General features: G+C 41.8%; 1 protein-coding gene across 1 annotated transcript in view; it reads right to left on the reverse strand.

Annotated features, from left to right (window-relative positions):
• VWA3B (von Willebrand factor A domain containing 3B) overlaps nt 1-12,570 on the reverse strand; it is a 138,246-nt gene that overhangs the window by 52,493 nt on the left and 73,183 nt on the right. The window contains exons 15-16 of the mRNA XM_059659033.1: nt 5,679-5,806; nt 2,286-2,443 (exon numbers count right to left, since the gene is read on the reverse strand). Coding sequence (XP_059515016.1) covers nt 2,286-2,443; nt 5,679-5,806 — 286 coding nt within the window. The remainder of the gene's footprint in view (nt 1-2,285; nt 2,444-5,678; nt 5,807-12,570) is intronic.

Genomic DNA, 12,570 nt, shown 5'->3' on the forward strand with positions numbered 1-12,570 from the left:
AGTGTGGTTCTGAATTCAATATCCTCCATTGACAGTTTTGTCCTGTTTCTTTGTCTCCACATTTTTTTATGCTTTCTTGGTGCACCCCCTAGTGGTCTTTGTGCGCAGTCTTGTTGTAGTTAAGCCTTGATTGTTGTCGGCAATACCAGGGGTGATTTGACCTCCAGGCTAACTGGCTTTGAGAGTCTGCTGTGTCTGCAGTGGGAGAGCTTCTGTGCTGGATCTCTAGGGCGGTGCTAATCTAGCGTTTGCCTGAGGCTATCCGGCAAATGGCTCTGTGCAGGGCTTGGGCGGGGCGGGTCCCTGGGGATCTACAGGGCGGGCAGAGGGAGCAGTTATGGCTGCTCTCAGTTCCGTCCCTAGGGGCTCTGCCTCACAGAGTCCCAGCAACCGCTGAAAACCTCGGAGAGAAAGCTGCCTTCGAGTTCCGACCGAAGCCAGACAGTCCCGCTTCTCCTGTTTGAGTCTGGGTCCCTAGAGACTCGCCTAGATCTGGAGCTCAGAGTCTGAAACTCCCTCCTGATTGAAAACAACAACTGCACCCTCTGCCGCCAGCCCGCTCCGCGTGCACTCTGCACCTCAGTATTTCACTTCAGCACTGCGCCTCCTCTGAGTCTGGGTATGATATTCTCTTTCCTCCTAGTTGTAGAATTTCCACTCAGCTAGCCTTCCTGTGGTTCTGGATGATGTCTGTTCCGTCTTTTAGTTGTTTATTGAAGTGGTTGTTCAAGGCAGCAATCTCTGGCATTAACCTATGCCGCCATCTTGGTTTCTCTCCAGAGTGCCTTCTTGCATTGCCAGTTTCAGCGTGATCCCCACAGGCCAGGCCAAGGGACCCTACTGGTGCACAAATCTGTGCATCGGGTCTCTAGTTAATTATAAGTTCTCTTGAGATAAATGCACAAATAGAAAATCTCAGGAGATACATATAAGTTATAAAAAATTTCCAAGTGTAAAACTGAAAAATAAAATAACAAATTATCTTGAAGAAATGAAACTCATGTTCACATAAACCTTGTACATGAATGCTTATAACTGCTCTATGTAATATTCCCAAACTGGAAACAACCCAAATGTTCTTCCAGCTCTGATATATCCATATCATGGAATACTACGCAGCACTGAAAAGGAACGAGCTATTGATACATGTAAAAACTAGGATGAATCTTCAGGAAAATATGCTGAGTAAGAAAAGCCAATCCCCAAAGGTTATGTACTGCATGATTCCATTTATATAACATTTTTGAAATGATAATTTTTTACAAATAGAGAATTCAGTGGGTCCCGGGCTTAGGAAAGGTAGGCATGGTTGCAGAAGAGCAACACCCGGGATCCTTGTGGTGATGACTGTTCTGTATCTTGACTGTGGTGGTGGAAACGCAAAACTTCTCATGTGATACAGTTGCATAGAACCACACACACACAGACACACACAGAGAGACACATACAGAGACATACACACACAGAGAGACACACACAGATACACACAAAGAGACACACACAGAGACAGACACAGACACACACAGACACACACAGAGACACACTCAGACACACACAGACACACACAGAAAGACACACACAGACACACACACACAGACACACACACACGAACACAGTAAAACTGGGTAAACTGAATAAGATTGTGTCAATATCCTACTTGGAATATTGTACTATTACTAGAGGCCTGGTGCACAAAAATTTGTGCACTCGGGGGGGTCCCTCAGCCCAGCCTGCTCCTTCTTGCAGTCTGGGAGCCCACAGGGGATGTCCGACTGATAGCTTAGGCCTGCTCCTCATGGGAAGCAGGCCTAAGCCGCAGTCAGACATTCTTAGCACTGCTGAGGAGGTGGGAGAAGCTTCCGCCACCACCACTACACTTGCAGCCATCAGCCTGGCTTGTAGCTGAACGGAGCTCCCCCTGTGGGAGCACACTGACCACCAGGAGGCAGCTCCTGCATTGAGTGTCTGCCCCCTGGTGGTCAGTGTGTGTCATAGAGACCGTTCATTCCTGGTCATCCACCATTAGGGTCAACTTACATATTACCCTTTTATTATATAGGATTTTTGCAAGATGTCACCAGTCTGGGGGAAGACTGGGCATACAGGATTTCTCTGTATTATTTCTTACAACTGCATGTGAATGTACAAGTATCTCACTAAAAATTTCAATTAAAAAGCCACCAGGTTAAGCTTATTTTATAATATTGTGTGGGTTTCACTTTATTCTACTTCTTGCTTTGAAGAACAACCATTAATGACATTCAAACCATTTTGTTCACTGATACCTGCGTGGAGGAGTTTCTTTTTCTGAATCTGTTGATGTGAAAAGTCTTCTGGTACTTTCGACAGATTTAGGGAGGACACCCAGGTTGCTTCAACATCAGAGTGAGGATTTGAACATTTTTCTGGGGTTGAAACCAAGGAACAGATTTCTTTTTGATGCCTATTTTGATTTAGGTAAAAAAAAAAAAAATAGACAAAGAAAAATAACAAAAAGAAAAAGGAGGGGGAAAACATAAAATTTTCATCAAGAAGGCAGAGTTAGGTCAATAGTCATATTGAAAGTTGCAAACTTAAAGAAGTGAGCTCCCCTCCCCACTTACTAGTAGGTAACGTGTAAGAACAGCCCTTGATCGCTGCCCCACCAGAAGAGTGGACAGGGACCCAGATCTGGAGCCACTAGATATGGCTCACATCGCAGCTCTCGTCCTTCCTGGCTGTGTGACTCAGGGAGGTCGCCCAACCCCCTCTAAACTTCCTTGCTGTCCTCATCTGCAAACTGTGGGAACCAGCTGTGCTCTGACTGCAGGGGCCATGTGAGGACCAACACGAGGAGAGCCGGCTGTAAACCAGGAAGCACTACAGCAGTGGTTCTCACCCTTGGCTGCACATTAGAATCACCTGGGAATCTTTTTAAAATCCTGATTTCTGGGCCCCATCCTCCGGAAATTCTGTTTCTTTGTTACTAATGTTGTGGCCTCACCCCATAACAAAGAAACAGAATTTCTGGAGGATGAGGCCCAGAAATCAGGATTTTAAAAAGATTCCCAGGTGATTCTAATGTGCAGCCAAGGGTGAGAACCACTGCCCTACAGGAACCCATGTCTCTGACCAAAGGGTTGAACAACCAACTCTTACAAAAGCCTCGGAACCCCTGGGGGCAACACCAGATCACAGCAAAACATTCTGGTGCAGATCTGGGGCCAGAAGGGACCCTGAAATGCCCCCGTATTTTCCTGGACACACCTTCTCTGAAGCTCTGAACACAGCAGCCACAGAAAGGAAAGCTTCCAGAACCATCTCCTGCTCCAGCAAGTTCGACATGCCCTCCCTCTTCCCTCCATCCGCCCCCACACCGTGCCTGCTCCATGGAGCACCACCCGATGCGCACAGTCCTGTGTACCCCACCCCACTGTGCATCCGTGACAGAGGGACCAGGCCCACATTCCCCTGTGTGTCCCAGTTCTCCTGGTTCCTCACTTGTACTCAATAAGCGTTTGAAAAAAAGAAGAAAGAGAAGATAGTTGGGGGCTATTTTTTTTCTGCTGGTGGAAAACTAGAACACGGCAATTTGTTCAGAGCTCCTATTAGGCGCACGCATGCTCTCGTTCAGTCCACCCAACTATTCCGTGGCTGCCATTACTGCCATGTTATAGATGAGGAACCTAACATGCAATGGGAGCAAGCCCAGAGTAAAACACTTTTCCAGATTACCTAAGAGGTCACACTGGTTCTCTGGAACCTGCCGCCCCTTCCAGCCCCTAAAAAGAGATCTATAAAAGAACTAGAATGCAAGTATAGTCAACTGACCAAGCCAACTTCCTGAGGTTTTTTGTTTGATTAAACAAGGAGACAAGGGCAGTTGAGGCACTGGCTGAAGCACAGAGAATGTAATTTACACTGAAGTGCTGCCGATTAACTTGATTCTGAATTTATTTGTTCAAATCCTCTCAATTTAGAAGATACACCTGAGATTTCCCAAACAAATGCTTTAAAAAATGATATTGTAAAGCCTCATTATAAGAGATGCCCAGAATAACAGTTATCTTGTTTTACTGATTCCATGCTCATATCCTGCCCCCAGCCCATATTAATGTTTAATTTGCTAATAGAAATATATTGAATTTTGATGAAGAGGAAATAATGGTTAATAAATGTATTTTCTAACTTCTTTCCATTTTGCTATCATTCTTTTCTTTCTTTCTTTATATTTTTTGTTGTTAATCCTCACCCAAGGATATTTTTTTCCATTGATATTTTTAGAGAGAGTGGAAAGGAGGGAGGGAGGAAAGAAAGGAGAGAGGTAGGAGAGACAGAGAGAAATAAACAAACAAACAAACAAACAAACATCGATGTGAGAGAGAAAATCAATTGGTTATCTCCTGCTTGTGCCCCCACCAGGCTAGGGATCGAACCTGCAACCCAGGTACGACCCTTTGGTGTGCAGGCCGATCAGAACTCTATCCACTGAACCACACCAGCCAGGGCTGCTATCACTCTTTTAAATTAAAAAAAATCCTCCTAAAAGAGTATTTATATGAAGCTGTGATACTTGAATTTCTGTACAATACTAAATCATTTTCATAAGATTTGACACATTTTCTGAATGTTGGGATTGGTTTTGATTTTGTGTTTAAAAACTACTAATTAGAAACACATTAGAATATAGAGTGGGAAAAGGCCCAAGAAATCATCTATCCCAAATCCTACCGCCACACCCACCATTTCAAAGATAAAGAACCGAGACCCACAGCAATGGATAGGTGTGGAGGGAAGATAGAACTTGCCAACAGGCAGAGCGAAGTTAGACTTGGGTTCCCTGCACACTCGTGCTGTGCTCTGCCTCGCGGGCTGGGCCTGTTCACACTGGTGTCAGGCCTCCTTCCCTGCACACTCGTGCTGTGCCTGCCTGGCTCGGGCTGGGCCTGTTCACACACCGGTGTCAGGCCTCCTTCCCCGCACACTCCTGCTGTGCCTGCCTGGCTCGGGCTCGGCGTATTCACACCGGTGTCAGGCCTCCTTCCCCGCACACTCGTGCTGTGCCTGCCTGGCTCGGGCTGGGTGTGTTCACACCGGTGTCAGGCCTCCTTCCCTGCACACTCGTGCTGTGCCTGCCTGGCTCGGGCTGGGCCTGTTCACACCGGTGTCAGGCCTCCTTCCCCGCACACTCGTGCTGTGCCTGCCTGGCTCGGGCTGGGCCTGTTCACACCGGTGTCAGGCCTCCTTCCCCGCACACTCGTGCTGTGCCTGCCTGGCTCGGGCTGGGCCTGTTCACACCGGTGTCAGGCCTCCTTCCCCGCACACTCGTGCTGTGCCTGCCTGGCTCGGGCTGGGCCTGTTTACACCGGTGTCAGGCCTCCTTCCCTGCACACTCATGCTGTGTCTGCCTCACTCGGGCTGGGCCTGTTCACACCAGGTGTGGATAAAACTGGCACTGCTTCTGAGGTCCATGCGAGGGCTTCAGAACTTACTTATCAAGTGAACATGTGGTCTCCTTAAGCCAATCCTTACTAAATTATTGGATGATAAATTCTCTTTGCTTAGAAAAAATCCTAACGTAGTCATACTGTGTGATTCTTTCAAAGAGACATCACAAAGCATCACAGAAGGAAGAAGTGTCAAGGAGCACAGAGCATCGGCGGGCCCGGGGCAGGGAGACAGGCAGTTTGGCAGCTCACTTGTCGCCTTCCTTTTCGCCGTTGTACCACCAGTCCATGATCAAGGACTCGGAATACAGGTTTTGCATCTTCTCCAAATCACTGCGTCCCTGTTCCATTTCCTTAATTAAAAGAGTGAGATCTTCATTCTGCCCAAATGAGAAGTGAATACACTATGAGATCATATAAGAGTTCACCCTGCAAACATGTCTAACACAAGACCAAGTGTACCAGGAAAAGAAGAATCTAAAAAATTTCATGTAGTTCTTGCATTATTCCATTTTAAACAGCTTTATTGAGGTATAACTTACGTACAGTAAGCTAAATGTATGGAAAGTGTACCATTTGAATAGTTTTGACATTCAAACCTGTGAAACCATCATTGTAATCAAGACAATAAACATATCCATCACCCCCAAAACTTTCCTCATGCCCATTGTAAATCTGCTCTCCCCACCTCAAGATTCCCTCCATCCCCAAGCAACTATTCATGTGCTTTCTGTCACTGTAGTTTAATTTCCCAGAATCCTATCTAATACTAGACAAAGATTCAAATTGACCATACCTTCGCTATGCCCACCATTGGCTAATCAGAGTGATATGCAAATTAACCACCAACAAAGATGGCAGTTAATTTGCATATGTAGGTGAGAAATGGTGGAGCGAAGACTGAAGGTGGCTCTGACTGGAGCAGCAAGGGCTTTGAAGGCGGCTCTGGCCGGAGCAGCACCAGTTTTCCTCTGGCACCCGGGACCCAGGCCTATTTGCACGAATCTTTTCGTGCAACAGGCCTCTAGTTTTACATAAATGGAATCATAGAGTATGTACCCTTTTTTTATATAGCTTCCTTCACTCATACAATTATTTTGAGCTTCCCTCATGTTGTAGCATGAATCAATAATTTATTCATTTTTATTGCTCAGTATTATATTGTATACTGAATACCAACATTTAATCGCCTGTTGATGAGAGTCTGAGTTGTGTCCAGGTTTGGGCTATTATTAATAAAGCTATGAACATTTGTGTACAAGTCTCTGTATGAACATCTGCTTTCATTTCTCCTGAGAAAATATCTAGGAGTTGGAATGGTTGGATAATATGGTCAGAAATGTTAAAATTTTAAAGAAACTACCAAACTCTTTTCCAGAATGGTTGTACTAGTTTACATTCCCACATTCTCCACATTCTTGCAAACACTTGGTATGGTCAATCGTTTTAATTTTACCTATTCTAACAGCTGGGCAGTGGTATCTCCTCATGGTTTTAATTTGTATTTCCCCTAATGATTAATAATGTTAAGCATCTTTACATGTTCTTATTTGCCGTACATATATTTCCTTTGGTGAAGTATCTGTTCAAATCTTTTGCCCATTTTTTGAGTTTCCTTATCATTGAGTTTTTAGAGATATTTATGTATTTTAGATGGAAGTCCTTTATTAGATATACAATTTGAAAATAATTTCTCCCAGTCTACAATTTGTCTTTTCATTACCCAATTTATCTATTTGTTTTTATATAAATCATGCTTTTGAAATCCTATTAAAAATTTTTTCTAATATAAGATGACAAAGACTTTTTCTTTTTTTTAAAAAAAGTATATTTTTATTGATTTCGGAGAGGAAGGGAGAGGGAGAGACAGATAGAAACATCAATGATGAGAAGGAATCATTGATCGGCTGCCTCCTGCATGCCCCCTACTGGGGATCGAGCCTGCAACCTGGGCATGTGCCCTGACAAGGAATCAAACCATGATCTCCTGGTTCATAGGTCAACGCTCAACCACTGAGCCACGCCAGCCAGGTACAAAATTCATTTTTTATATTAACTTTGCATCCTACAGTCTTGCTAGTTAACTTTAGTTCCAGTAGCTTTCTGTATATTCCATTGAATTTTCTACATTGATAACTATGTTGAATGAAAAGACAGTTTCACTTTATTCTTTCCAATCTGTATGTCTCCCCCACCCTGTTTTATTGTCCTAACCAGAACCTCCATTACACTGGGTTGAATAGGCATGGTAAAAGCAGACATTCTTGTCATTTTATTGCTTTTGAGGGAAAGCACACACTCTTTTACCATTAAAGTATGTTGTTAGCTGTAGGTTTTTCACAGAAACCACTTGTCAGACTGAGGAAGTCCATTCTATTCATGCTTCACTGACAGCTTTTATTAGAAATGCATGTTGGATTTTGTCAAAGCTTTTTCTGCATAAATTGTGATGATTGTAAAGTTGGTTTTTAAAATTATGTTAATATGGTTAATTGCACCAACCATGAATTTCTGGAATAAACTTAACTTAGTCATGATACATTAGACTTTTTATATATAGGGTTATCCCCCCAAAATGTATATACACTTTAACAGCTGATAATTCACTTAATTTTTACTCCTTTTCAGGTTTAACTGGTTTGAAATAATGGGTAAAGCCAGACTAAGTAAGCTTTGAACAAAGAAAATTTATCCTAAAGTGCCACTAGACTTTTTTTATGAACATACATGAAAGATAAAGTGTACAGTACAAAACCGGCAAGTCAACAAATTGAGGGCACACAAATACTGAATGAAATGATTCTTGATGCTTTGTATTGCTTTGCATTTCCAGCAGTACCTGGATCTGAACAGCTATCAGTTTGAAAACAGCCATTGACAAAAAAAATTATACATTTCTATAGATTCTTTTAAATTTTGAAAATGAACTGTATGTTAATAAACACTGACTTACAATCATTCAAAGTGTGTATACATTTTCAGGAACACCCTGTATATTTTGCCTTTAATTTGCCAAGTTCTGTTTAGAATTTTTGTGTTTATATGGGTGAGGAATATTAGCCTATAAATTTTTTATAATGTATTTATGAGGTTTTGATGTTAGGCTAATGTTAACCTCATAGGATGAGTTGGAAAGCATTTTCTTCATTCAATTTTTTGAAAGAGTTTGTGTAGAATTCATATTATTTTCTCCTTTATATGTTTTATACAAATCAGCAGTGAAGTCATCTGGTCCTGGAGTCTTCTTTACAAAAATACTTTTAACTACAACTTCAATTTCTTAAATAGATGTAGGGCTGTTCAGGTTATCTATTCTTGAGAGAGTTTTCGTAATTTGTCTTTTGAGCGATTTATCATTTAATCTTAGATATGATATATCATTATTTTTGCATTACCAATAAATTGTCTTTGTCTTTTAAAAATTAAACCTTTTCTTTTCAGATAATTGTAGGTTCGCATGCATGTGTAATCTATATATATAAAAGCCTAAGTGACTGTTACAACCAGATGACCAGCTGGTAGCTATGACACACACTGACCACCAGGGCACATACGCTCAATGCAGGAGCTGCCTCCTGGTGGTCAGTGCACTCCCACAGCCAACCTCCCATGGTCCCTTCCCCCATCCAGCCAACCTCTCATGGTCTCTCCCCCTGAACTGGGCGATACGGCCCCGATCAGTCCTGATTGCTGGCCAGGCTGAGAGACCCAACCCATGCATTATTCGTGCACCGGGCCTTTAGTCTATATATATATAAAAGGCTAAGCGACCATCCGACTGTCCGACTGGTAGCTATGGTGTGCACTGACTGCCAGGTGGCAGATGCTCAATGCAGGAGCTGCCGAGCTGCGGTGATTTGGCAGCCGCAGTTCTCGGGTGACGCACCCGGAACCAGAGGAGGGAGCCCGATTCTGGGGTGCGTCACCCAAGAACCGCCCTCTCACAATTCGGGACCCCTTGGGGGATGTCGGAGAGCCAATTTTGGCCTGATCCCCCCACACGCCAGGCTGAGGGACCTCACCTGCTGGAGGGACCCGGTTCACTCTGCAAATGACCTTTGAGCCATGGCGGCACCCCAGATGCGCCAGCCAGGGAGGGACCATGGGAAGTTGGCTCCAGGGTGTGTCCGGTCATCTCACCCAGTCCCACCCCACCAGCCACCTTCTAATTAACTTCCTTTCAATGTGCACGAATCCGTGCACCAGGACACTAGTAAATAATAAAGAGAGATCCCATATGTTCTTCACCCAGTTTCCTCCAATGGTAACATCTTGAAAATAAATAATATCACAACAAGGATATGGAGTTGATACAATCCACCAATCATATTCAGACTTCCCCAGTTGTACTTGTCCTCCTCTGTGTGTGTATATATGTGTGTTTAGCTATATACTATGTTCTCATCTGTGTGGCTTGTATATTTGCCCCTACAGTCAAGAACAGAATAGTTCCATCATGATAAGGAGGCCTCGTATTTCTCTTCTGTAACCACATCTGCCCGCTCCCTCCCTCTCACACCATTCCTAAATCTTAGCAACCACTAAACTGATCTCCATTTACCAAGTTTTATCATTTCAAAAATGTTATACAAATGGATTCATACAGTGTACTAGTATAACTTTCTAAGATTGACTTTTTCCCTTCAGCAAAATTCCCTGGAAATTCATCCAAGTTGTGGCATGAATCAACAATTCATTCCTTTCATTACTGAGTAGTATTCTAGGATATGGACATACCACAGTTGATTTAACCATCCATCTGTTGAAGGACATATGGGTTCTTGTGTGTTTCTGTCTAATACAAATTAAGTTGCTATCAACATTCAAGTACAGGTTTTCAGTGAATACAAATTTTTATTCTATGAAATGTATGCCTAAGAGAGCAAGTACTGGGCCATACAGTGATTAAACGTTAGTTTTAAAGGAAACTGTCCAACTTTCCCAGAGTGGCTGCAACATTTTACATCCCACCAGCAATTACATACAACTGATTAACAATTCAGTGTCTCCTCATCCTTGCCAGCAGTAACTTTTGTCACGATTTTTTATTTTAGCCATTCTGCGGGGCATGTAGAGATATCGCATGGCAGTTCAATTTGCATGCCCCTAATGGCCAGTGATGTTGAACATCTCTTCGCATGCTTATTTGCCATCTGTATATCCTCCTCAGAGAAATGTCTGTGCATGTGTTTTGCCTATTTTCTGGTTGAATGATTTGGACTTTACTGCTGAGTTTTAGAGTTCTTCCTATATTCTAGATACTAGGCTTCTGTCAGATAAGTTGTTTGCAGATACTTTCTACAAATCTTTTCATTCTCTTAACAGGGTCTTTCACAAAACAAAAGGTTGGATGAGGTCTAATTTATTAATATTTTCTTTCATGGATCATGCTCTTGGTGTGAAGACTAAAAATTCGCCTAACCTGAGGTCTTCTAGATTTCTTTCCTGTACTTCTTTCTAGAACTTTTATGTTTTACCTTTAAGTTGATGCTCTATTTTGAGTTAATATCTGCATGAGTGAGATGTAGGTTGAGGTTCACTATTTTGCCTATGAATGTCCAGTTGCTCCAACCATTTATTGAAAGGACTCTACTTCCTCTATTATTTTTGCACTTTTGTTAAAAATCAGTTTGGTATATTGTATGAGTATATTTCTGGGTTCTACATTCTATTCCATTGGCCTATATGTCTATTCCTCCGTCAAAGCCATACTGTCTTGATTAATGCAGCTACAGAGTAAGCTCTATTCCCACTTAAACTTTTTCAAGATTGTTTTAGCTCTTCTAAGGCCTGTGTCTTGACATACAAATTTTAGAATAAGCTTGACATTCTTTGAATGTAACCAGTGATATTGCTGAACAATAGTTCTAGAAGTTTTTTTGTAGATCTCTTGGGGTTCCTATGTAGACAATATGTTACCTACAGAAAAGGACAGCTCTATTCCTTCCTTTCCAACTTGTATGCCTTTTATTCCCTTCATTGTCTTGTTGCCATGGGTAAAGCTTCTGGTAGTATGCAGAATAAGAGTGGTTAGAAGGGATGTCCTTATCTCTTTCTTGATCTTAGGAGGAAATTAATCAACCTTTCACTATTAAGTATGATTTTAGCTGTAGGTGTTATGATGATGTAAGTTATGAAGTTCCCCTTTATTCCTATTTTGCTGAGAGGTTTTGTGTTGTTTTTTTTTTAATCATGAGCAGATGTTGGCTTTGGTCAAGGCCTTTTCTGCACAATTGATATGACCATATGATTTCTCTTCTTTACCTCTTGATATGCTGGACTATACTGAATGCTTTGGATTTTACTGCTTACATTGATTTTCTAATGTTGAACCAGACTTGTATACCTAGAATAACCCCCCCTTGACCATAATGATTAACTCTTTAATACATTGCTGGATTCAGAGTACTCATGTTTTATTGAGGATTTTTGCATCTTTGTTCATGATTTTTTTATACTGCTTATTTGGTTTTGGTGTTTTGGTTTTTGAGGAAATACTGTCCTCATAACATGAATTAGAAAGTGATCCTTCCTCTTCTATTTGCTTAAATAAATTTGTTTAGTTTTTTTTTTTGAATGTTTAGTAAAATTCTCCATGGAGCAATCTGGGCCTGGGTATTTCTTTATCAGAAGTTTTAAAATTATTAATTCAATTTATTCACATTGTCTATTTTATCTTGGCTGAGTTTTGGTATCTTGTAGTTTTTGTGCAAATTATCCATTTTTTTCTAAGCTGTCAAATTTATGACTATAAGTTGTCCACTATATTCCTTTATTATCTTTTTAATGACTACAAGATCTAATGTGATGTCCTCTATTTTCCTGATAGAAAATTAAGGCTGTTTTTCCTTTGTGAATGCTATTTTTGCCTTCATCAGCCTTCCAAGAAGTTTTATCAATTCGAATCTCCCCCCAAAAAGAGCTTTTTGTCTCATTGGCTTCCTTTGTGTTTTTTTCTATTTTCAATTTCATTGATTTATGCTCTTTTTAAAAAAATATATATTTTATTGATTTTCTACAGAAAGGAAGGGAGAAGGATAGAGAGTTTAGAAACATCAATGAGAGAGAAACATCGACCAGCTGCCTCCTGCACACTCCCTACTGGGGATGTGCCTGCAACCAAAGTACATACATGCCCTTGACT

This window comes from Myotis daubentonii, chromosome 12 (genome assembly GCF_963259705.1).
Source record: "Myotis daubentonii chromosome 12, mMyoDau2.1, whole genome shotgun sequence".
NCBI lineage: Eukaryota > Metazoa > Chordata > Mammalia > Chiroptera > Vespertilionidae > Myotis > Myotis daubentonii.